The sequence below is a fragment of the Passer domesticus genome, chromosome 20, assembly GCF_036417665.1.
Source record: "Passer domesticus isolate bPasDom1 chromosome 20, bPasDom1.hap1, whole genome shotgun sequence".
NCBI lineage: Eukaryota > Metazoa > Chordata > Aves > Passeriformes > Passeridae > Passer > Passer domesticus.
This window is the reverse complement of record NC_087493.1, coordinates 6,646,522-6,672,605: the sequence shown is the minus strand read 5'-3', so window position 1 is coordinate 6,672,605 and position 26,084 is coordinate 6,646,522. Positions and strand designations below refer to the sequence as shown.

The window sequence follows — 26,084 nt, the reverse complement described above, 5'->3', positions numbered from 1 at the left end:
GTCATGCCCTGTTTCAGCACTTTCACAAGGCAGCTCCTTGCTGCGATGCCCTGGTGTTCTGCTACTTCCCCAATGGAGCAGAGGCTGCCTGCACCCAGACATGGCCTCCGCCACCGCATTTCCTGCATTGCCGACAGCATGCACAACCTACAGTGCCAGCCATGGCCTGGTACTCCACTGTTCCCTTCATTGAGCAGCCACAGCTCTAGTGCCAGCCATGGCCTGGTGCTCCACTGTTCCCTCACAGGGCAGCCACAGCCCCAGTGCCAGCCATGGCCTGGTGCTCTGCTGTTCCCTGACAGAGCAGCCACAGCCCCAGTGCCAGCCATGGCCTGGTGCTCCACTGTTCCCTGACAGAGCAGCCACAGCCCCAGTGCCAGCCATGGCCTGGTGCTCTGCTGTTCCCTCACAGAGCAGCCACGGCCTCAGTGCCAGCCATGGCCTGGTGCTCCACTGTTCCCTGACAGAGCAGCCACAGCCCCAGTGCCAGCCATGACCCGGTGCTCCGCTGTTCCCTCACAGAGCAGCCACGGCCTCAGTGCCAGCCATGACCCGGTGCTCCGCTGTTCCCTTCACTGAGCAGGCACAGCTCTAGTGCAAGCCATGACCCGGTGCTCCACTGTTCCCTCACAGAGCAGCCACAGCCCCAGTGCCAGCCATGGCCTGGTGCTCCGCTGTTCCCTTCACCGAGCAGCCACAGCCGCAGTGCCAGCCATGGCCTGGTGCTCCACTGTTCCCTGACAGAGCAGCCACAGCCCCAGTGCCAGCCATGGCCTGGTGCTCCACTGTTCCCTGACAGAGCAGCCACAGCCGCAGTGCCAGCCATGACCCGGTGCTCCACTGTTCCCTGACAGAGCAGCCACAGCCCCAGTGCCAGCCATGGCCTGGTGCTCCACTGTTCCCTGACAGAGCAGCCACAGCCCCAGTGCCAGCCATGGCCTGGTGCTCTGCTGTTCCCTTCACTGAGCAGCCACAGCCCCAGTGCCAGCCATGGCCTGGTGCTCCACTGCTGCCCTCACAGAGCAGCCCCAGTGCCAGCCATGGCCTGCAGTTCTGTGAATTATTCACCAGAGAGTATTTCTACCACCCATCTAGTTGTGTTTATCCACTAATCATGGAAGAAAAAATTTCCTTCCCACTCATTGGGCTGATTCCTGAGGCAGCAGTGCTACTCCGGCACTTGGATGCAGCTATTGTGTTATCCTATCCTGACTAACAATATTCCTGACTAGAAATAGTGCACCTTGGGCTCCTTCTGAACCCAACCACATTTCTTGGCTTCTTGGTCCTTGCAAGGGTGTCCCCTATTCATCCTTGCAACCACTTAAGCCATGAGTCAAAAGCAGTAATTTGGATTTGCTTCTTTTCTCTCTCCATTTTAGTTCTGAAGTTAAGATGGAAGATGTTTCATGCTGGCTGTGATGAACCTGCCTGCTTCATTTTTCTGGTCTGGAATTTTAATTGCTTTCTAAATTACTGATGCAGAAATCCCAGGAAGAAAAAAAAGCCTACCTTCATTTAAGTACCTGTTGTTCATGGCTTTGTCTACCAGCCTTTTGAGATATGAGATATGACTTTGGATACAGATAAAAGAAAAAGATTTAGAAGCCACCAAACATAGGAATTTTAAAAATGTATCTATTTCAAAAGAACTGAAAGAAGAAATATGCCACTGCAGAGATTTCATCAGGGGTTTCCAAGCTTTCCCTCTTTTCATCTGTGTGCTCCTTTTTCTTCCAAATCAAAATCCACTAAAGTTTCAGGCAATCTTTTATTCTTCCAGTAGCAAGAGGAAAGATTTTTTTTTTTTTTGGTGAGGGCAAAACCAAGGAACTGGAAATAGAAGCCACAGATTTTAAATGTATGTGTTCCCCCTCTTATGAGTCTGGTGTATCTAAAGCAGAGACATTAGTAGTTTTCAGTGTCCTTTGAAGACCAGAGAGCTTTACACCTCTTGTTCAAGTTTCTGACACCTGCCCATCAATAATACTCCCTGGCTAACTCATGTAATTTATAAAAGTACTAAACAGTTGTCCATCTATTAATACAAATAGATTTTAACCTTAAAAAACACAACCACAATGCAACAGTACAAAGCAATATACTCTAACAGCAGTAACTCCTAGAGGCCCAGTACACCAGCTTTCAAAATACCAGAAATACAGCGAAATGTCCCTGAATTGAGGCCAATTCAGAGTAGCTTTATTTCTTTCAGTTAAGATCCTTACTTCTGATCAGAGAATGCTTCAATGAACAAAGCAGGATAATAACCCTGGCAAATTCATTGCTGTGCAGCTGCCTGCAGAACACACTACAAGCCCTGGAGACACAGCCAGCCCATACCTGATTAGCCATAAAAAAAAAAAAGCCTGCTGAGTCTCCCTCATATGCTGAGCACTGTGGATGAGAACACAGAACAATGGGATATGCATATCTACAGATCTACTTCCTAAACCAAGTGTCTCCTGTACTCACCTCCTTCCCCATTTTTCAGCCTTTCCCACTCAAGTCTTGGATTTACAGATAAAGAAAAGGTTGGAGGTACAAATGAAAAAGCCAAAGAAAGGGTGGAAAGGCATGCAGAAGTCAGTAATGATGCTGATGGGAGAAGTCTGACTCCAGTTACTTCCAGTCCTTTCATCTTTGAACTAGAATATACTGAATTTTATGCATGGTATCTCAGCCAGCCTCAAAAATCTTCAAGTCCACTTGAAAAAACCTCCTGAATGCTACTACTAGGCAAACTACTCAGGAGATTAGCAGATTCTCAAAAAAATATTTGGAATATTGAAATTAATCTATAATAAACAAAATATTGCTTGTGTCAACACAAAATAAGGAAGTTTGACATTAGCCTCACAGATATTAAAATTGTCAGGAGACATTCAACTAATTCATCATGGTTCTGCCCTTGGTATAAATTCCTGCTGAGCTGCTCATGAAACTCTACAGTGACCACCAGGGAAACCCAGTGAGGGCTGATGAATCCTGCACACAAGCAGAGTCCACCATCTCTAGCTGGGTGATCATACAATTATGCAACAAACAATACTATTGATTCTGTAAATTTGATTTTGAGATCTGTTAGGCAGAGTCTTAGGGCCAAAACTGAATGACAGAACTGGCAAGGATCTCACACTAGGGTTATTTACCCAGTTTTCAACTTCATCCCAAGCCAGTTTCACTGCAAGTGGCATGAGGCAAAGCCAGGTTTTCCCTCAGCTACCCAGGAAACTCAGCACAGTACCAGAAGATGCCAACTGACTTCACGCTACTCAGACTTATCCCCTCCCTTCCACACATGACTGGAGTTGATCCAGCCATGTACCTAAAAGGAATAATATGTTTTCTTAAACCCTTATGGTACTTGTATGTGGCATATGTTTGTTTTTTCCCCAACACAGCCTTGTGCAGCAATATGTTGATAAGACTTTTTTTTTTTTTGCTTTTTTTTTTTAGCCCCCCAGGAAGTTGTTGTGGTCATATGGTAGAGCCAGTGTAAAATACAGGTCACTTGGGAGACCCCCATTATTGCACTGGAGAACAAACAGTTTAACCAAGCTGCAGCTGCTTCAAACTATTCTGTCAGACTTTTGGCCAAATCCATTCTGTCTCCAGCTCCCAAAGTTAGACCATGTCCTCTTTCCCTGGCTCTCCAATTCATGTGTTTTTATGGTCTTCTTATTGGCACAGCCTAAGGAACTTGAGTCTATAACTCTCAGTAATGCCAGCAACCAGTGTAACTCCAAGAGTTTTCTTGTCCAAGTGATGATTAATCAGATTTAACAAGACTGACGCAGCACTCTGCTGAACACGACACTTTGATAAATGCTGCTCTCACAGCAGCTTACACCAGGGGCATTCCAAAGCACTCAGACTGATAGGAATTCTCCTGATGAATTCAAATATGCACTGAGTACCAGCAGAGAGCAAACACAAGGTTTTTCATGACCCATCTGCATCAGAATCTTTCTTTCTGAGGAGGGATTTCTTTAACTGTGATTTTCTCAACCCTCAGCTGGGTTGAAGAAGATGTGAAGAATGTGGCATTGGATTTGTGCTGCTGCTGCCCAGCTCTGCTGGTTGGATGCAGGGCTATTCCAGGAGCACATTCACACAATGGTGATGATATTTACTCTATCTCATTCTTTTCTGCCCTCAGAAAGCAAGCCTGAGTGAGTGGGAGATGTCAGGACAGTGCACAGAGCAAACTCAGATAGTAATGAAGTAAGTAGTATCTGTATCTTTACTCCCAAAGAACCAGGAGACTACCCCAAAATAATAAATTTTGGGTTCAGGCTTTCTTAAAAGATGCTTTTTTTCAATGGCAATCCAGTAATGCTCAATATTTATCCTAGCAGTTGTAAGGCAATATTTATTCTAACAGTCTTTGTAGGGATAACAGTAGATTGGATTTGAGTGGAAAGATCTACACCCTTCCCTCTCCTCTATCCCAGAAGCAGCTCACAGTAAAAGAACAATTTTTAGCCTGGTGGTATTTAATTCAATTGCTCAACTTTTTGGTGTATTTGGCATAAGTAAAGTGACATTTTGGCCTGACTGGCATTTAGCAAACTCAACCTTGACCACATAAGCATGTCAATATATTATTTCCTTTAATTCCTTAAGTAGCTATTTTACATCAAAGAGTAAAAGAAAAAAAAAAGGTAAGGTTTTGTGGGCCATCAAGCTACATTACTGAGTGTTAAAACGAACCCCCAAAGATTAGACATTGCATTTTGGAAATTAAAATTATAATCTAAAAGTGGTCACTAATCACTTTTCATCAGACATCTTTAAAGAATTTTCAATACACAATCATAGACATGTCACAGATCAAAGGCTAGGCACACATTAGTATGTTAAGACATTCCCCATCCTGTTGCTGTTAAACACAGTGGGAATCCACAGATAACTGCTGGAATTTGAGTAAATGTCGAGGTGTTCTGGAAGGTCAGCAAATTTCAACTGTCTCAAAAAGCACAACAATTTTAAAATCCTGCCACTGCCTATCTCAAGCGCCAGTCTTTCTGCTCTCACTGAACAACTTTTCATTCACCTCAGCTGTAAAAAAAGTGACAAGAAATGCTAAAGACAGGCTAACTAAGAAAAATAAATTAACCCTAAACTTCAAAAGCCTACTTAATAGCTCCGTTTTTTGTCCATTTGCATTCAGCAACATTCTTGAATTTAGTGTGGCATCATCTGCACTGGTGCCGAGCTGAAATGTGGTTGACAGTAATAAATGACACGAGGGACATAAAATGGCCTATTTCCTTAGGTTAATTATTATCCTAAACAGGCATTTTGTATCATTCATCATATATTCATCATCATCCTTCTCCCTAGCACTATTTCTCAATGAAGTCAGTCTTGTGGGGACACCCAGAGGGGCTCAATCAATTCATGTGAAGTCAGTCAATAGAAACTAGTACAATACTAGCAGGGTTAGTGTCACTACTCCAAACACAATTTCAACCATAAATCAGCATAAATGAGGTCAGAATCCACTTAAAATGTTAACAGAGACATCTGTATTGAGTTTAAGTAATGTAATAAAAAATGGCATAATTTACCCTATTTTGAGTATCAACTAGCTCGAAGCTGCCCTGCCTCACATAAATCTGCATTAAGAATAATACAAGATTTGGACCTGTGAGCCTCCAGACCCTCAAGGCAGCTTTTTCATTACTTTAGTTTGTCTAGGCAATTATATCTGTGAAATGCAGTGCAAAGCATGACCATTCTGATTTGGCGGTGAACTGTGAGTCAGCTGTCTCTGACCTACCCAGAGAGGTTTGTACACCCTGAGCAGCAGCATCTCTTTATTTCTATATAATGAGTAATAGAAAATATTTTGAGATATTAGACTAAAAGGTATTGTAAAATGAGAAAGTACTGCTTTAATAGCTTACATTTCTCCAGGCTTTGAAGTAAGAACCACAGTCACTCCTAATGGATGAGAACAGGACATGTTTTACTTACCTCCTACACATGCTGGTATCCTTTTATAAAAGGCTAATGTAGAAATTTGTTAATACTTTTCCATGCATTGGCAGAGCTGGATGGTCTGTGATCCTCAATACACAAATTAATCAGCACTTTAGGAGCTGGATGAATCCCCTAAGTTATATATGGTCCACAGTCAGATTAACAGTATCCTACAGTAACATGACGAAAATGGGATGAATTTTAGTGTTTGCTCTTTCCTCTCAAAAAGACCTGTCTGGACTTCATGACAGAAAAGGTTCCCAACCTTCATTCTAAACCACAGTGAAGAAGAAGACTGCTCTCCTTACAAGGCTGTGATATCTCTGCTGAGCAGGACACAAAAGCTGTCTTGTTAGGGATCTGGTCTTTTTTCTCCTCTACTGCATCTGGTCAAATCCACAATGACTTCAACAGAACATGATGTGAGCCCAGATCTGCACCAACAATTATGAAGAACTTTACGGTTCCTAGGTCAGATGATCTGTTAGAACTTCAGCTGAAGCTCATAGTCGGAAGTGGCAAAGCTGGGTAAAAGGAGGGGACTGGCTTTGTTTTATCCTTTGCTTAAGATGGCTGTTTGATGTTTTTTCCCTCACCCTGTCACTCAGGACTGAACTTAGAGAGAAGGGGCTGCTGCTGAGACCCTCAGTGCTGAAGAAAACCCTCAAAAGCTCACTAATTGAAGCCAAGCAGCAGTGCCACGAAAGGCCACATCAGCCAGACTTCCTGGCACTTCAAGGTACAAGTATAATGGATTTTTAGCACACAATTCAAACTCCCAATATGTTTCAGTTTCATTCCCTGAATGTTTCTGAAGAAGTGGTGTCCCTTTTATTCAAATGTGCAAATGAAAGCCAGAGCCAGAGAAAGATTCTCTATCTTTTAGTAGACAACTGATAGCCCCAATGAACATTTTAACAGGATTTAGACTTGCAGGCCATTTGATACATATAAAATATTTCTCCCACTGAACTGTTTCAGCTGTAAATACTTCTCCAAATCAGGCCTTGGAGGAAACTTGGAACAGACAATTAGTGAACACCGTCAAAAAATTTGGTTAAAGTATGTTGCCAAGCAACACAAATTCTGCCAGAGACAGTGATGAAATTCTATTCTCTAGATAAGCCTTAAATTCCTCAGTGACTATGTTTTCCTCTTCCTGCAATCCCTTGCTTTATTCACTGCATCCCACAACCTCTGCATTAAAAAATAACGTGCTCAATTAGTGCCTTTTCCCACACAACCTTTGCAATGAAATTTCTAAGGTGTTAAGATAACTTTAGTTGTGAAGATGTACAAGTTCCTCACTTGCTTCTCCTCTCATTTTTAAATAAAACTTTAAAAAAATCCTTTATCAAATAGTCTGATTTAGTACCTACCAAGGTGATTACAAAATGAGGTCCTTCCAGTCTTTGTCACTCAACTCTCTACTTTCTCAAACTAATTTTTCCCCTTTTTCTGCTTCCACCATTCCATAGCTTCTCATTTGGGCACAATCTCCTCCACAGCAGGTGTCTGCTCATCTGCTCACCCCAGCACAACTGTCTTCACCCAGCCATTCCTAGATAATAGAAAATCACAAAATCTAGCCTAAAGCCCTTCATTTGATAAGACGTAAGCTTTGGAACTTATTTTGAGCTTTCCAAGGAAATCTGTTTCCCTCAGATGCCAACTCCATTTTTCTCACAATCATATATGCAAATCTGTGCATATGTGTGATGTGGTGTGCATCTGTGGGCATAATATTTGCAACCATAATAAATGTGAATCTGATTTATATGAAAGAACAGTAGATGAGATCAAGCAACCTGGGAACAACCCAGAGATGAGACACAAATGCTTCCTTTAACAGTGGGTTACTGAAGAGCTCCTGGGAGTAGGAGAGGGGATATGCCTGGGGAAGTGAGTCCCTAGACTGGCAGTTGCAGCAATGAAAGGACACTTGAGGAACAGGAAGAAAAGCTGGGGACACAGGTACTGAGCTGAGCACTAGCTTTTTCAGCTTTTTTGCCTTCAAAGCTGCTCCATCTCCAGTTATCCCATGCCCTGGATACAGGTGGAAACAAGTTTGGGAACTGCTAGTAAGCAGCAAAATGTTGGAAAAAAGAACACAGAAATAGACAGCAAAGAGAGATCCTTAATTTTAAACCGTCCTGCCATAACAGGTAGAGGTTTACGAATCTTCTGAGCCAGAGATTCTGCTGCATTAACCTAGGAATAACAGAACAATAATCCTTACTGCTCTCACCTCTAGGAAGAGGCAGTCTCTAGCTAGGACAACTCAGGTGTATATTTAGAAAGATCAGTGGAGCTATGCTGACTTACTGTGTAGAATATCATTTAGGCTGTAGTAGCATCCAAAAGCTCCAATTAGGAGGAGAGTTCCATCCTGTCAGGCACCAGATGAATACCCACAGTCAAGCATGCCCTATTCCAGGGAGACAGGCCAGGCTGCCTTCATATGCTTCTAATTGGGCTCTCCTTGAAACTCATCCCGATTCTGCAACATTTGCAGATTGCAGCTGTTTGTTTACTTCACTGGCCTGGAACATGAGAATTACTTTAGTGCATCCCCTGTGGAATGCAGACCTTGCCAGTAGACTAAAGGATGGAACCCAGGGCCTAGTGGTAAGTTATGAAACTTACCTTCGTCCTCCAGGCTCCAAATGTTTGACAGGATCATCATTTTCTGTCTATCATAAAAAAATTGATCTCAGCCTTGTAGGCTCAATAAACAGAACATTCATGTTTCAGACATCTTGAACTGCCTATGGGAAGCTGATAGCTCCATCCAGATCTTTCAGGTGACATTCTGACCTTCCTCTCCTTTTGGGGAGGAAATCATGGAAAGAGAATAAAAAGAAGAGATAACATACATCCATCTTCCTCATTTTTTGTTCTGCATATGAAACTAATTGAAATCAGCCCTTTCTGAAACAGACTTTTGTAGTGCTTTTTTCATTGGGATATTAACATGTCATTTTAAACTCCTTATCTAATTGTGTTCAACAATGCACAAATTCTGAGCACCTAAATATGACATGAGGTCCATAATGTCACCTTTAACTAAACAACTCTACAAGAGGGATCATTAAGCTCTTTTTTTTTTAAAAAACACCTGTTTTGAGGCTGATAAAAGAACAAAAGCAAAGTCAAGGTCCCAGGTTCAAATAAATTCTACCCCGTAGATAACAAGCAGAAGATTCTCTTGGGGACAGTGGGAACTAAAACCAACTGTTGCCTTTCTTCAGGAACAAGGATGTTAGGTAAGGCACAAGGGAAAGGAGGCCACATAAAACACTTGTAATATTTCAGCCTCACCAGATTTGTACCTGGGAAGGCTTTTACTGGCAAGCATCTGACTCTGTCAGCTCTTTGTTACATAGCGGATTTTATTCCACAGCTGAAGACCTTCAAAATAACAAAACCATGCAAAGGAAAAGCAGATTGACTTTTTGGCAGGAAGTCAATGTGCAAATACTAATGAAATAATCTCAGTAAGCAGTCAGACTCTTCAAAGGTCAACAGCAACACAGTGGAGAACTTCAGCATTTAAGTTATTAACAATTCTGTCTTCAATTATTCTGGCAGCTTCTGTGCTCTGAGTTTTAAAAAAATAATCAAGATTTGATGACTGAACAATCAGGGTCTCTACATCTCTATCTCTGTGACTCTTCAAACAAAGACATTGTCTTGTTCCTATGGGAGCTACCAGTCCAATTCCTAACTATTTAGGACCACAAGCAAAAGCAATTAGGAAAGTGGACTCTCATCAATGCTCTTTCTCATCTGTTTCTGGCAAAGTACAATATGGAACACCCAATCTCTGCTATCTTCCATTACCTGCATTCTCCCTATTAATCTGTATCTCATTCTTTTATCTGTCTCTCCACTTTTCTACTTCAACCTTCACAACCAAATATTCTTTGTTTCTCTGCAAGGGGGATCCCTCACTGATCTCCCCATGTTCTTCTTCTCTCCTAACTCAGAATTCAGGATTGGAGTGCAAGCAATGACAGACAATGGTGAGGAGAAAATTATGCTCAGGAATGAAAGTCAATGACCTCAAACTGCCTAAGCTTTGAAATACCTTAGGTGAAAGTCACAGCCCAATTTTGGTAGAGTGAAAGTTAATGGTAAGAACTTCAGTGGTTTTACTGGGATCAGAAACAAGACTCCTGGAAGAATTAAGAACAGCTTAAGTATTCCAGTTACTCAGTGGAGCACCTTCAATTCTCGCTTTTATTACTTGAAATTATGGAGAACTGATACATTTCCTATATTGCACCTTTAGGAAACAGGATCGATCCTGCTGCGCTACTGACAAAAATCCCATCACTGGCACGTCAATAATTAACAATCATTATCAATTAATTCTGTATTAATCCTGCTTAGGGACACAATTTCTATTAACTGTATATGAAGGAACACTTTATTCCACTCTTCACTATCCCACTCTTCATTTAATTGATGCTGGGGACTTAAAAAAATCTCTTATTTTCTTGTTGCTACTTTAGATGGCTCCTTCATATTGCAAATCTCCCTGAGTATATTGTAAATTGCGAGGAAAAAATGTGCATATAAGGTAGACAATCCTCTTGTCTATGCTCAGAAATTGTATTGGAGATATTTAGATTGGTTTAATTGGATTCACTTCAGCATCTTCCAAATAAACAAACTGAATTAATACAAACCAGGCTAACTTCATCCTAGGACTGCCTATACAATATTTTGTAGGCCTTTATTGAAACTGGTATTTAATTTAAAATACCTTTTTATTCAGCCTTTGCTTTCAGAACATTAGAGAACAGAAAATCATAAACAACAAATGCAGAATCCTATGAGAATTAATTTTTACTCCTGGCTGTGCCTAGTTCAAACACAGAAGGGTTGTTTTCTTTCTGTAAAAATGGTAGGGGCAGATTTCATTTTCACTTAATGCAGTACTGCATTTGAGCTTCCTTACCCCAAACATGGGTCAACTATAAAATGAATGTGAACTAAATCCTAGCTCTCCATGAATCATGGAATCAACACCTTTCTGATCCAGCACTTTACTAAAGAAAAGAAAAGCTTCAGAGGAACAAGAATGGAGTACCACGTTTCTGGTTATATTGATGTGTTTGGGATTGCCAGTCAGATCCCATTAGTTCCAAATCAGAGCAATCAAGAAAACAAAATGAGCATTCTTATCTGCTAGTTGGGTTTCTGCATCTCTCCCCAACAATTCAGAAACGTGTGGAAGGTGAATTCCACACTGGCATGAAGCCCTTTTGAGCTTCTTTGGCAAAGACATCTCTAGGGTCAGACAGCCTCAATGGAACATCTCCGTATTTCATCTCCTCAAAGTGTCACAACTGGGGACAGAACAGCAAGAAGAGCTCAGCATTATAGAGAAAGTGACCTCAAGGCAAAGGAAAAGCAGCTCAGGTGACATGGAAATCAAGGTGGGCCACTAAAGGCTACAGATATACAGGTTTTATGTCCAGCATGAACTCATTTAGGTAAAAGGGAAGAGCTGTTGACTATGACACTGCCAAAGCACAAATACAGCAAGTATGGAACATTTGGATACATGGACATTTTACTCAATCTTTTTGCTTTTGTTCTTTCATCAGCCTCAAAACAGGGTTTTTTAAAAAGAAGTCTATGATGAGTTTAATGATCCCTTTCACAGAATTGTTTAGTTGTAAGTGGCAGTATGGATCTCATATCACATTTAGGGCTCAACATTTCTGCATTGTTGAAGACAATTAGACAAGGTGTTTAAAATAACATGTTAATATCCCAAAGAAAAAAAGCTCTAGAAAAGGCTATTTCAGAAAGGGCTGATTTGAGAGCAGATTCACTACTAGTGGCCACCAGGAAAATGTAAATTCATTTCAGATGCAGAAGGAAAAATGAGGGAGATGCATATACATACCTGGTTAAGTTAGAATAATTTCACCAATGTATTTATAGTCTATAGCAACAGCTCAAAATCCACTGATAGTGAAAACTGTGTAGGAATAGCACAGTAAGTTCCAGGCTTCTAAGCAATCACTACAGTAACATAGTCTGTTTCCCAACATCTTTGCAGTCCTTGGAGAGGTGTAGATGCAGATTTAATGAGCAATGCCTACCATCTGTTAATATTGCCTCTAAGAGCAACTGAGAAAAAAAACAGGAATACCAAAAGTGCATGAGATGGCAGAAGCTTTAGAAAAATGGACCATCAATAATCGGGTTTTCTATGTATGACTGCTATTAAAACAAATTCCCAAAAATGAGCTGACTACATGTTTATTTTTCAACAGTTACAATATTTAAGCCAGTCTTGAACCTGGATTTAACCAGGCAATAAACATTCAGGTTAACAGAGCTAGTGAGCATATCAGGCTCACCCAAATGCTGGAAAAATGCCACATCCCAGGACCTGAACCTGCAGGATCCAAACTCTGGGCTCACTCCTTTGTTAATGTACTAGAACAGCTTTTTTGAGTTATGCTGATTTACATAAAGTATTGCCTATACAACAAAGTAAGACAGTATTTCCTCATAGCTGATAGGACAAAACCTTCATTTTCTTCATCCATTCATATACATTTCAGTCTTTCATCATTAATTTCTTCTTCATCAAGAAAGCTTGCCAGAAATTAATCTAAGTGCTTTGGGTTTACTTCCAGAGTCCCAGTTTTATTTGAACACATTTTTTTGAACACATTATTAAATCTGAAAGACATAACTGGAGGTCCATAGTTTGCATGATCAGGTATCTTTGGCCCACTTTATCCTACAAAGCTTTGAGACAAGAACAGATGTAAAAGCGCCTTGCAGTCCTTAATCAAGACATACTATGAACTGAGATAACCAGAAGGCAAAAGAATAAGCCAAGTCACCAGGGTTCAGAAACAAAGATGGTTGCATGAGATAAAGGGTTTATTTTAATCCCAGGAATTCCCTGGCAGAGTTTAAGTCAATTATAACGTTAAGGCACATTACCTTGCTGTATGCTAGTATAAAGATGTAGAATACATTTGTAGTAATTTAATAATAATCAAATTTTACTAAATACTGACCCTTTGAATCAGAAATGCATTATTTTTCCGTGATTTTAATGGGTTATTAATTTATGCAAGTTACAAAGAAAGATTACTTCCATTTTCCAAACAGATTATTCCAAGTACCGTTAAAACACAAAACTATACTTTCTTCTGTTTCATAACTTCTGCAGAGAAAACAAAGGCAAAAAATCCCTGCTTGTTTTATCACAGACAGGAATCAAAACCACATTCAGAGCAAGATATAATTAGGTGATCATTCAACTGTGTTTCCTATTAAGGAGACAGTCACATTGAACTTTATTTAAACACTAAACCTTGCTGTTTAGACTGCCATTATTTATCCAATCAAAACCAAAATAAAACACCCCTTCTGTATGTCATACAGACATTGTGTATGCCCACACCACTCTGGCAGGCACCAGGTACTCAGCTCCTTTCATTAAAGGAAATAATTTTTGAAAAACTGTATTTTGCATTCTTCTAGAACTCAAAATCAGATTCTTCTTTAATTTTACTTTTAGCATGGGGCATGGCACCAAACTGCAAACATATGAAAGCCAAAAAAAATTCCAGTTCACAGTCTTTCATATAGAGGTGGTGAATAGAGTCACACACACAAGGCACTCCATCCTTCTCTCTGCCCCATATAAAGACATTCCTACAGATTAAACGCCCCTCAAACTCTCCTAGCCTCCACCAGTCTGGTTTCTTCCACAGTCCACTCCCTCTGCCCTAACTTTTGTCTCACCCATACTGTACTGATGAAGACCTATTAAAACTCTTATTTACAGACCCCTGCTGAAACCCCAAACCACTGTAGTGTCTAAAGTCGCCTCGTCTCTCAGTAGACAGATGACTTGTTTCATTATTTTCTTCCTCTGTGTTTTTGGATTTTTTTAAAAATTTGTACATTGCTTTTTACCTGGAGATTTTTTTTATACCTGCACAGAAATTAAATACTGAAAATAAGTCCAGACATTGTCTCACTGTGCTAGATCTCTGCAAAAAGCCCTGGGCCCTGACACTCCAAATACTCTGCTAGTTTACAAAACATAATTCTGCAAAAGCTTGAGCAGCCATTTTGACTTCAGCCTCATCCTGAAATGTCAGTAAAACCCACCTGTGGTGACAACCAGCCCTGTTAATGGCAGACTGAAGGGACATAGGGGCTGCTTTAACAGTCAGGGAGAGTTGTCCACAAAGCAAAACCAACATTTAATTTCTGTACTTCTTATTTTAGCTTCTACTAATGCCAGCTCATATCTAAACAATGTAACGCTTTCTTCATCCACATTTATTAGAAATGGTACACACTCTTTGTGTGCTATAGAATAGGGGAAATAAAAAAGCATGAAGTTCACTTCTGTTCAAGAACAGCCAAGATCAGTCTCAAAGAGCAATAAATAATAAGACACTGCTAACACCAAACATGAAGAAAGACAGTTAAAACCGTTACAAATCCATATCTCTCAGTTACTTAACAATCTATCGGTTCAGTCAATTTAAAAGATCTAGGAACAGGGGCTTAGTGGATTAGTAACAACAGACCATTAATCTCTGCAGCCTCAATTTTAATCCAGCAATAACCAAAGTGATTGAAAATCATTCTGACACGTGACTGCTAAAGACCCTGAGCATGGTCCCTGAGCTCCCATACCTTCATCCCCACTGCAGAGGTCATGGCACCTTTCTAATGGGACTATTTACCAAGGGACTATTACAAGGGAGCTCTGCTTAATTTTTAACTAAACTCTAGGCCAACATTTATGGCAGAGTAATGCCTCTGCACACTACCTCCCTGAATTAACAGCTGATTTTGAAGATTTTATTTTGCATTTCATTTCAGCCTGTATTAGCAAAGCTTTCTTTCTTTCCTGGAAAAATGTACAACACAAAGTTGCCAAAAACAAATACTCATTTTCTACATAAGATTTTAAATAAACATGTAAGAATTGATGTGTGTCATCCTAGGCAAATGCCAGGAGATTATTTCTGTACAGTTTATATAATAGCAGTGAAAGTTACATCCAAAAAACTGGAGTTTTAAAAATAATGCACTAGGTTTTAAATATAAGAGTGCTTTATTTCAAAGATACTAACTTCTGGAGTATTCAGTGACTAGAATAAATTCTTAAATGACCAGTAATGTGACAAAATTAAGCGATCCAGACACATTTCATCATTTAGTCCTCCACAACAGTTATCAGCATATCAGTAAAGAAGCTATTGGAAGAGACACCTTGCAAAAAGGATTTAAATTCAGCTGTTGCTACCTGTGGTCTGAAATCTGAGCCACAGGCTCCTTTTCAGGAGGATTAAAAGTAAGATGGTGACTATCTTGTAGTCACAAACACTGTTTTATTTACTGCAAAGTAAATAAATATTTAAAAACATAAAAACACAGCAAACACAGAAGGTCCCAGTCACACAGAGCAGAGAACGAAAAAAGGGACAGTTCTGAGAGTTACTTGCTGCTGTTTGTGAAGCATTAAGTAGCACAAAAGTAGGACAAGGGCTGGAGGAGAGAGAGGAGAAAGTCTACAAGCTCTGTGCCCTTTGGTAGATATACTCCAAATACATAAATATGATGTAAATGTATTGCAGAGACGTTCAGCTGTTTTTATAAATAGTACAAGAATTTTTTGTGTGTGGTAGAAATTGATTCATAATACCATAAATGAGCCTTACCTCATTTAAAACAGGAGCAACTTTTCTGCTGACACAGACTGAATATGCCACTAGCAGTGTAGAGAATGTTTGCCTCGCTTGGTCTCAGACAGAGGAACAGATCCTCAAGTATTTTATATTTTCCTCCCAAAGAGTTTTCTCTCAGTCGGACTAAACTCTGCTTATCCAATCTAAACTCTGCCAGCTGCTGGCACAGAACTAGCATGGGGTGTCCCAAACATCTCTGTAGGTACCACCTGGCCCACAGATGAGTCCCCATTCCACTGAATGTCCTCTTTGCATCAGGACTTGAGATCAAATCAAGAGAAAATTAAAATCTGTGCTGGGAAGAAAGTGGAACAGAAATTCACATATAAAAAACATTGCATATTACAATTCACCTCTTGTAGTTTCACTTTCTAGTCTTCTGGTTTGTGTTTACTATTGTGGAAGATGATGTGTCTCTTTCAGGGCATCCACATAGTGAGAATTAACAAAATACAATCCAGTTTATATGAATTCTGATTGTACAGTTTCTCTTGCTGTTTCCATCACCCTAGAAAAGCCTGCATCTCTGCTTTACCACACAGAACTGAGATTATTTTACCCAGATAAAAACCTATTTTCTATACAACTATATAATTTAAAGCGAGATTATGAAAATTTTTGCTCATCTTAGCTGGGCTTTTCCTAAGATTTTGTATTATTCAGGTATTATACCACTGCTACTCCTTGCTTCAGCAAAGCACTTCACACATCCTTAATCTAAGTTGTCTTATACAATTACATGTTAAGACTCAGATTCAGCAGAACACCTAAACATGTCTTTTAAGTTTTGCATTTTGCTGAATCTGGCTGTTATATATCAAAATAAATGTAAAGAGGATGACTCGGTTTTTAGCTTTTATATTTATGCTACCTAATAAAATAAATAATATTATTTATTACTGTATTTTCCATCCTGTTTCACAGTGAGCTAAATACCTGTGACTCCAGAGCAAAGGCACAATTGCAGACTTGCAAAGATGAATTGTTAACAACTTGAAGAGAGTACTGGGAGGGCTACTGAAGATAAAAATTATGCAGGTACAAAAACCAGTATAACAATAAGATAATGCTTATAAATATGAATGTGAACAAAAAAAATATCCCAAAACACCAAAAATGTTGAATCCAGGTGATTATAATGCAAAATAAAAAATGGGAGGGGTTAGACATGATGGGCAAAATGCCCTGGGGTGAGGTTTCACCCTCAAAACAAATTCACGTATGTGTTCACAGCATATCCAAGAATTCCAGCAGTACAGAAAGGAACCTGTTGGGCTGCTGAGAGCAAATTTCAGAGAGACAATTTAGGACCAAAATCTCTGGTGCCCTTTACTGTGTGTTGTCACCTACCCCCACAGTGAGGGGATGTGAAACACGAGGCAGCAAAGTGCTGCACTTGGAGGAACCCACTCATTACTCACAGCCCAAACAGAACCAGAAAAAGGCCAACGGAGTGAATCTCAGTAATTTAAACAGAATTTAAATAACACACATTTATGGAAGAACCATGTCTGCATCTGAATTTTTCCTTAATATCGTGCTAACTTCTGAAAACCTATTTAATTCCAATTGATTTAATTCTTATGTATACCATAACTGTATCTCACATAACTTCACTGCATGTATGATGAGGAGAAAAAACACCTCGTAGTAGAAAGGCAAAGAGAGAAGGAGGATCTGGCCCCTGAGGGGGACACACTCTGCGGCTCTTCTTTGACCCTGCACTCACTGAGGGGATCCAGCCCCACACCCTGACCAGAAACACAGGCCAAGGGCAATCCTTGTGTTACAAGGCAGAAATGAGAGTGAAAATGGACTGCAACTACTCAAAGTCTTGCTGACTTTCCATGTGACATTTTATCTCAACTTCTCCATCTGTGAAAGTGTGGCCAACACTATATTCCCTGCAAACTGCTCAAAGTTCTGACAACAAAATTTTTAAAAAATATTTTTAAACTGAAATGTAATGCAAAGCTCTTTCATTCATACCTTTCATTCTTAGAAAAACCAAGACAAGCAGTCCCATTCAGAGAACTCTCCTGTCAGTAAGTGTTTACACACACCCCAGCAAGTAGGATTAAAACCAGGGTCAGTTAAACTCCTTTCCTTTCCAGCAGTGGGGACAATCATAGGGTCACTCAAACACCTTTCCCTTCCAGCAGCAGCAGCCCTTCCCTTCCATAACTGCTGCTTCCCATGTGGGAAATAGCAGGCCTCAACTCCAACTCGTGTGGCATTCCAATCATGTAGAAACAAAGAGCTCATTCTGCATAAAATTTCACTCCCAGGAACACTACTGAAGTACTGTGCTTTTTTACCAGCAGGTATAAATTTTCAGCACCACCTTCTTCCTGAAGTTTCTTTTCTCTGCCATGGTGGCAAATGCAAGTTAATGTTTTTTCTAGCAGTCCAAGAATGTCGAATTGCCAAACAAACTTCAGCTGTGGCAGCAGGAACCCTTCCTGACCTGCTCCCTTAGCCACCCAAACACCATCCTACTGGGAATGGTAGGGCTTGCTGGAGGACATAGCCACTTCAACATCACTTCAAACACTTGTTTTCCATGGTCACACGTAAAAAAGACCCTTCACTGGCACTCATTATCTTTTTATTTTAGCATTAACGATCCATAGGAGTCCTGCTGGCAAAGCAAAAAATCCTGTTGGGATTATTCCTGAAGCAGAACAGGGCTGTATAGTAGTTAACAGCAAGAAGGAACTTAAATTGGAAACAACCCACAAAAATGACAAGAGGATGATTTTTCAGAAACCACATTTCCCTCTAAATTCATCTACTCAAATGCTATTTCCAAAACATAGAGATGTCAACACATTTAGAGGGGGAAAAAAAAGGATAACGTTGCTTAGCTGCCTCCTCCATGCATGTGCTTGGAAGCTGCTTTGGTTGACTCAGTGCACGATTCTTTCCATTCCATACTTAAAGCTTGACCAAGTTAAGGACTAAAGATAAAGGGAGGGAAAAAGACTGTATGCCTATTTTAGTATTTTTCTAAAAAGTATATCCTAATTAGTTATTTGTGGCTTACAGCTACTGTGGTATTTTTCTAGCAACAGTATCAGAAAAGTTAAAAACTGTGGTGCATTTAAGTTTAATGCTATTTTTACTACAGAAATCCAAATGTTACAGATTCATGAATTCAAAACAGAAATGTTTCCATGTGGAAACATACATCTGACAATGAAAGTATTTCTTCACTTTCGTTCTGACCATTGATTTCAGTTTCTGAATGCAACATATGTAGAAACTGATCACCTTCCATTTTCCAAGATGAGTAGAAGTAAATTAAGTGTTTTATGGCTGTGATCCTGAAGGGTTTTACCTGGCAGTCTACAGGAGCACAGACACCTGCCATCTAAGGGTTTTCTCACTGCTGAGGGTTTTCTCACTGCTGACAGTTCAATTTTTGCAATTTTAAGGCCCAAGTCTCAGTAACACCAAAGCCCTTTATAACATTTCTGGGAGTTGCAAGGACTTTTAGGGTGGATGTAAATATAGGTTACCTTTACCTCAACTGTCACCTGCTAAGCAATACATGATAAATTCTGCAAATTGGAAGTTTGCACTTATGAACACCCATGTGCATGAATGAGGCACTACCTCACCAGAAAGGCACTACACAGGATATAGGCCTACCATGTTTCAGCCCTCTGTTTTCATGACCACAATAACTTACTATTTTATCTCCAAGAAATTCTATTAAAAGACCCTTGGCAGCTTTTAAACTATCAATTGTTAAAACCAGCAATAAAATACTTTACTGCTTTGAATTCAACTGTAAATAGGTTTGGCTGTAAAGCCTCGACTCTCTCAAATGCCAGATTATTATCCTTTGAAAAAAATTATTTCCCATTTATTTACAAATAATGTTTCAATTTATTTACTACAGTGCCATTTTTTTGCTAACTATTTTCTGATTGCATTACAATGGAAATGCAGTCCCATTGTAGAGTGTTGCCTCTAAACAAGTCAATTACAATTTGATCCCTATTTCATATTCCTCCCAACATGGTGTGCAGTAAAGATAAAATCAAGACACGATCAAAATAACACTTATCACAGTATTTCAGTATTGTCCATAACTGATTGTCATCTAGTTTTGTCTGCTGCTTGAGCTGGTAATGAGATAATGATGGCACAGTTTTATATAGTTCTCTATTAACAGCCCAGATGGGCCAATCATCCCCTTCAGTCTTTGCCATGTTAAGTTTAGTCAAAAACAATCAGCAATGATGAAAACAGCAACTTTCTCCTCAGCTGAATTACCACCTTTCAACCAAGAAAGAAAGTGATATTTTGACCAATAGCAACAGGGAAAAAAAAATCTTTTAGAGAGAGCAGGAATTCTTTGTTCATTCATACGCAAGAAATATTGAAAATGCAAATGGAAACCCATTTCAATACTTGCTACATTTAAAATCTAGCTGTTGTAGAATTAAAAACTGAGAACTTTCCAAAAATGTCAAGGGCAAAACTTCTTGATAGCCTCAGTTGCATTTTAAAGAGCACCCTTAAATAGAGAGCACTTTATTTGAGTGGGGTTTGATTCCTTATTTTGATAATTTTATATTGGAGGCTTGATATCTAGTTCAACTGGATTACAATGAGGCAACACAACACAATGAAGAGGTTTGAAAACTGGGAATCTACTTCACTGAGATATGGAAAAGAATAGCAGCAATAACCAGTTTCTTTCCACCAGTTTATTGGATGGAAAATAGCTCAGCGTAATGTGTGCAAAAACCGTTCATAAACATTACCTTTTACTATCTTAACATAACTTAAAAATATGTGTGTTGTTCCAGCACTTTAGTGCCTATCTGGTCACGCTCTAGTTGTAAAACTAACAATAAAAATAAATAAAATTATAAAAAATACAAGATGTAAAAAAAAAAAAAAGGTAAAAGCAGACTACAGAAGACTTCAAAGGCTATTTCCATAGAATTTTCAAGCAGAAACATCTTCACACCTTTTGAGAAAGTGGAAAAAAAAATCACTCAAGTGAGAAAGCATTCCAGAGCTGAGGAACTGAGAGCCTCTGGATCCAACCTATGGTCCCTCCATTCTGTGAATGTCAGCAGACAGACTGAATCCATGTGGATTTTCATTATCATCAACAAACTTCACGCAGGCATGAAGGTTTGCCCACAGACATGAGGCTCTGGAGATGGTATTAAAGCAGGAAAAAAATACTGTAATGGGTAAAGTTCTTAGTTACCAGAAACCCTCTACATGTTACACCTTCCTTTATGCCTAGTGCCCACTTTCATATATGTGTGTGTGTATACATATATACACGTATGTCCTATGAATAATTCCTTCCCCTAGAATATTACATATCTTACTTTTAAAAGTGACAGACAAAGCCGTTTCTGTGACACTATTTGAGGATAATTAACACGGTTTCAACATTTTTGTCCTAATAATGAACCATTCACTGTTCTAATGTTGGACATTAGAGCTTTGATATTCTTCTCGTCTACAAGAATAGTTCTGTTTGAATTATCTCAGGTTGTGTGATGCTATGAGAAGAAGAGTTATCAGACTTAACAGCCCATGATTCCACAGGTAATTCCAGCCCTGGCATAATTTAGAGCTCCTATAGGGCATCTCTGTGTTATGCCAAGTAATAAGAGCTCAGAGACTGCAGAAGCTTCAAGACAGAAAATGAAGTGCCAGTGTGCTCCAAATCCACCTCCAGTCCTCAGTGCCAGGAGATGCCATATCAGATGCTCAATACACAGTGGAATGCCTGGATAGGTGAAGGGTTTTTTACACCACCTCAGTTATTCACCATACATGATTTATGGCAGTTGTGTGCTGCCAAACAGGCCACAGAAGTTGCATCATAAAAGGGATTTTGGCCCATGTGCCTTGACAGCATGGCAAAGGATGAAAATACTTCCAAATAACAAGACTGCTTCTATCCATATTAGTTCCCAGAAGCCAAACCAATAAGGGGGAGTATATCAATTCATAGGAAGGCACAAATATGTTGACCACATAGGTTTTAGAAATAATTTTGTTGATGTATTAACAGAAAATGTACATGGAAACCTTCTTAACAACTTCACACAACAACTTCATTTTTCTTATTTAACCAAGAATCCTGCAAAGTTTTAATAACAACTTCCTAGCTTTTTTTCCTTGAAACTGATTGTTAATATTTGAATTCACAAAAAGCCTTCCTTATGGTTCATACAAATGATTGTGTAAGCAAAGGTGTCAGCTACCTGAGAACATTGATGCTAATTCATATTTGGTGGTATTATTACTCAGGAAGGAAATTCTGGACATCATCCAACAACTACTATCTTCTTTGTATGTAAACAGTGTAATTCTTGTGCCAGGAGTACCTGCATCTTCAAAGAAACAACATCTAGTGGGGGCTTATTCCAGCATTCTGTCTACAGAACATCTTCACTTCCTCTGCTCTGTGCTCCTTCTGTGCTGAACAGTATCATAAAAAGGACAAAACCTCAAAAGTCAAATAATGACTATTTTTCTCAGAAACTACAACTCAAAGGACTAAATATGACTTTGAAGGAAAGCAAGGGCTTTCATTTCTGTCTGAAGGACAGAAACAGTTTTTGTGGTCCTTCAGCCTGTTTGTATTTCTCATTTGCATCTGCATGAGGAAACTAGATTCTCTTTTCAAACAAGCAATTCCAAGCAGCAAAAGCCTTATTCAGTACACCAAGAAAATAAAAATATTGTTCCTAAAGTTCACAGATAAATTATTTCCCAAACACATGGAAGAGGCAGTAATAAAAAAAAACAAACCCCAATACAATTTCTAGATCTCAGTATAATTTCTTCCAAAACAATCAATCTCTCATACACACAAGTAACTGACTCATAAAAAAAAATTAAGTATAAAATATATTGAAAATATACATACACCTCTTTTTAACAGATTACATTACTTTCCATATACAAAGTCTTCAAGAAATTCATTAATGTAAGATATCAAAAAGTCAACTGTATACTTTCATCATTACTTACTTTAAATAAGAAACACAGCACAAGTGCTACATTCAGTATAATTTATACTTAAATGTTACATACACAGCAAAAGACATAACACTGAACTGTGTTTAATAAGTTTATTAATAATGATTAAAGAACTTAACAGTGTTCAATTCAGTGAATGACATTATCCCTTTGAAGAGCAGTCCCTAATAGGCCCTAATCCAAATAACCACTGGAATTAGCAGGAGGAAGATCACAGGTTTAAACAGACACTGAACCAAGCATTTGCTAATGTTCAGGAAAGATCCACGTTCAGCAGACCTGTCTTGAGTCTTCACTGATGAAACAACTGAATAAAAAAGAAAAAAGGAAAAAAAAAAGAAAATACTGCCACATCCTTAATTCACAATCCAGTAATTTGCAGCACTAGTGCTGAACTAGTGGGTTTTTAAAGTAACATGTTGAATGAATGACCAGTGCTGAAGTGCTAAAATACAATCTGCAATCCTGTGCTGAGGCAATCCCTTAACAGGCTTCATGACATCTCCTACTCGCACTGTTATCCAGACATTCCAGCTAGATAATTTGCTACAAAACCCAGTGTAAAAAGGATGGCAGAGGCAACATACAGAGCATTAGTGCCAGTCAGATATCTACAGATCTTAATCCTTTTCACTAAGACGACAGATAGTGAGGATTCCTGAAAAAAAAAACCGAAATCCCCAGGAAAAGGAAAAAGAAAACGGCTGAAGCACATATACAGTCTTTGTGTGGTCAAAATTATCTGAAACCACAGTTTTAACCATGCGGCAGAAGCATCCTACCATTCATTTATTCCCTTTATTCCCTCAAAAAAAAAAAAAAAAAAAAGAAGAAAAAAGAGAAAAACCAAGCAGACGTGGTGTGAGTGTACAGTATCAGGTACTAGTGCTAGAGGGAGATGGAGAGCGATAGGAGCCCCTGCAGGACTGATCCCACTGGTTCAGAAGCCTGGGCTCCCCTGTCTGAAGAGGAAAGGAGGGCAGGAGCTCAGGGAACGCTGACAGCTAAATGCAAGGCATAAGCAGCTGCACAGAATGGGACAGCTTCTTTCTGTCTCAGGATATCACTGTCACAATGGCCAAGAGAGCGGTGAGCTGCAGCTTGCTCTTCTCACTGTGGTACTTCAAAAAGTACCTGATTTGAGGAGCACTGGACAAGTGGCACATCACACTGAGCTAAATAGGTGAGATTTCAATGACAAGAGGCAGCAGGTTTTGCTGTTCTAAGGAGAGTGAATTTTTCTGATGGTACCAATGGGCACGAGTGGAAGGTCAGCCTGGAGGGCTGGCAGTGTCACCCGGGTGCCTGGTGGCAGATGGTGCCAGTCTGCAGGGATAAAAGGAAGGCTGATGCATACCCTGGGCTGACAGCGATGTTATTTGTTCAGGAATAAAAGGGCAGGTGAAGGCAGGACAAATTAACAGGGATGCTGAGCCCCCAGCATTCATGTGTGCCCCAGCCCAGGGGCTGGAGGGGTGGATAAACTGGGAGATGCTGCAGGAAATGCAGTGGGGCTCAGAGCTGCCAGGGGGGGATGCTGCAGGTGCTGCTGCCTGAGGGCTGTGGCTGGGACACAGCCCAAGCCAATCTCTGCATGGTCCCAGGAGAGCTTTGGAGCTGCCTCTCCCTACGGACATCCAGGCTGAACACTGAAATGGCCACCTGGACCCTGGATCTCCCTCCAGCAGTGCCTTGCTTGTGCTGCTCGTGTTCCCATTTCTGCACTTATGCAATGGCTGGAGGGCAGAGGCAGCCTGTGGGAAGTGGAGCAGTGGGAGATGCAGGCATCTCCCATGGGGCAGAACCCATGGGCTTCCCTGAAGTGTCCCCAAGTAGAAAACTGGCCACCTCACCGCTCCTGCCTCCCACAACGTAATTATTCCAGCACGATCAACGTGACAAATTAACAAGGGAGCTAGGGCTTTTGCAGTCACAGAGAATGCTTTTCCCCAAGAATAAATTGTTCAAATCCTTTATGCTAGACAACTAGCTATGCCTGTTCATTAACTGGACAAGCTGTGGTGACAACTGAAATGACCTGACTTTCTACATATTGAAGGGAGAGCAATCTTTGCAAGCTTAAAATAAAGCTGTAAATCCCAGCCAGCACAGAGGCTCCCTGAACGGGGCTTTTTTTTTTTTTTTCTTTTCAAGAAAAAAAATAATTTTCAGAGCACAGACACAGTAAAGCTCATTTTAAAAGCACATTTTACTGTTATGCCTCCCTTTGCAGACCTGGAACTGTGACACCAGAACATGACAATTCCATCCAGAACCCACAAGCCCTTCAGGATCTGCATATCAGCCAAGTTTAAGAACTTGAAGAGATATGAAATTCTGGGATCACGGCAATGTTGCAAAAAATTATCACAATCAGGTACACAGGGAATTATACGCATTTCCTTTATCAGTACACCGTATTGTCTACTGCAACCAATGAATGATAATTAAGACACACGTATTGGAATTAAGGGGGAGAGGGAAATTACGAGAGTCAATTTCTGTCACAACCCACTCACAGTACATCATTCACGGATTTTTCAGCTACAGTTCTGACCTGGGTTTAACTGTTCCTCTTACCCCTTAATAAGGGGACACCTGGGAACCCCGTACGGTGCCTCCCCCGCTCCCTTGCCCTTTCTGTGCTCGCTGCATACCTGAAATGCAGACGATGAAATTCGCTTGCAGAAGAAAAAGCACCTCCCAAACAATTTCCATCCTCCGATTCTCATGCCAAGTGCATCCCTCGGCGAAAAAAAATAACAAAGATCAATATCGCAGTTTGAACGATCCCAGCAAATTTCCTTTCGGACTTGCAGACTGTATTCCCCAGATGTGCTGACAACACATGTCCGAGCTCTCTCTCCGCACGGCTCAAGTGAGATCCCTTCCCTTCCTTCGCCCTCCAAAAAAGACCACGAAGCCAACTGCCAACACCGGGCTCTTCCTCCTCGAGCGAGAAAAAACTCCACCAGATTTCCCAACACGACATAGACTACAAACCCCAACCGATCCGATATCCGGCGAGTCTCTATTCCAGGGGACGGCCAGGCGCAAATTAACCCCAAAACTCTCTGCACGTCTCAGCGGGGCAGTGCCGGCATGCCGGGCAAGGAGGCGGCGGAGCGAGGGGGATTCCCCTCCTGTTGCTGCTGCTGCTGCTGCTGCTACGGAATGAGTGGAAAGAGATTAACACCGGCGGCAAGCCCCGCCATCCCCGCGGCGCTCGGAGCGCGCAGCCCCGGCTCCCGGCCCCGCCGCAATCCCGGCGCGCCGCGGCGGCTCCGCCGCGCGACTGCAGGG

The 26,084-nt window shown here is 40.5% G+C and overlaps 1 protein-coding gene and 1 long non-coding RNA gene across 3 annotated transcripts in view; one reads left to right on the top strand and one right to left on the bottom strand.

Moving 5' to 3' along the window:
• Positions 1-26,084, bottom strand: part of CA10 (carbonic anhydrase 10) — a 170,062-nt gene that overhangs the window by 143,357 nt on the left and 621 nt on the right. The window contains exons 2-3 of one of the 2 annotated variants that reach the window (XM_064395855.1): positions 25,785-25,945; positions 25,439-25,526 (exon numbers count right to left, since the gene is read on the bottom strand). In XM_064395855.1, the coding sequence (XP_064251925.1) occupies positions 25,439-25,499 (61 nt within the window). In that variant the 5' untranslated portion in view covers positions 25,500-25,526; positions 25,785-25,945. Of the gene's footprint in view, positions 1-25,438; positions 25,946-26,084 lie in introns of both variants that reach the window. The other variant, XM_064395854.1, reaches the window with a different exon arrangement.
• LOC135284390 (uncharacterized) lies at positions 968-25,071 on the top strand. Its single transcript, XR_010349798.1, has 4 exons — positions 968-4,227; positions 6,600-6,730; positions 16,674-16,787; positions 25,015-25,071. It is a non-coding gene; the product is annotated as an uncharacterized LOC135284390 (long non-coding RNA).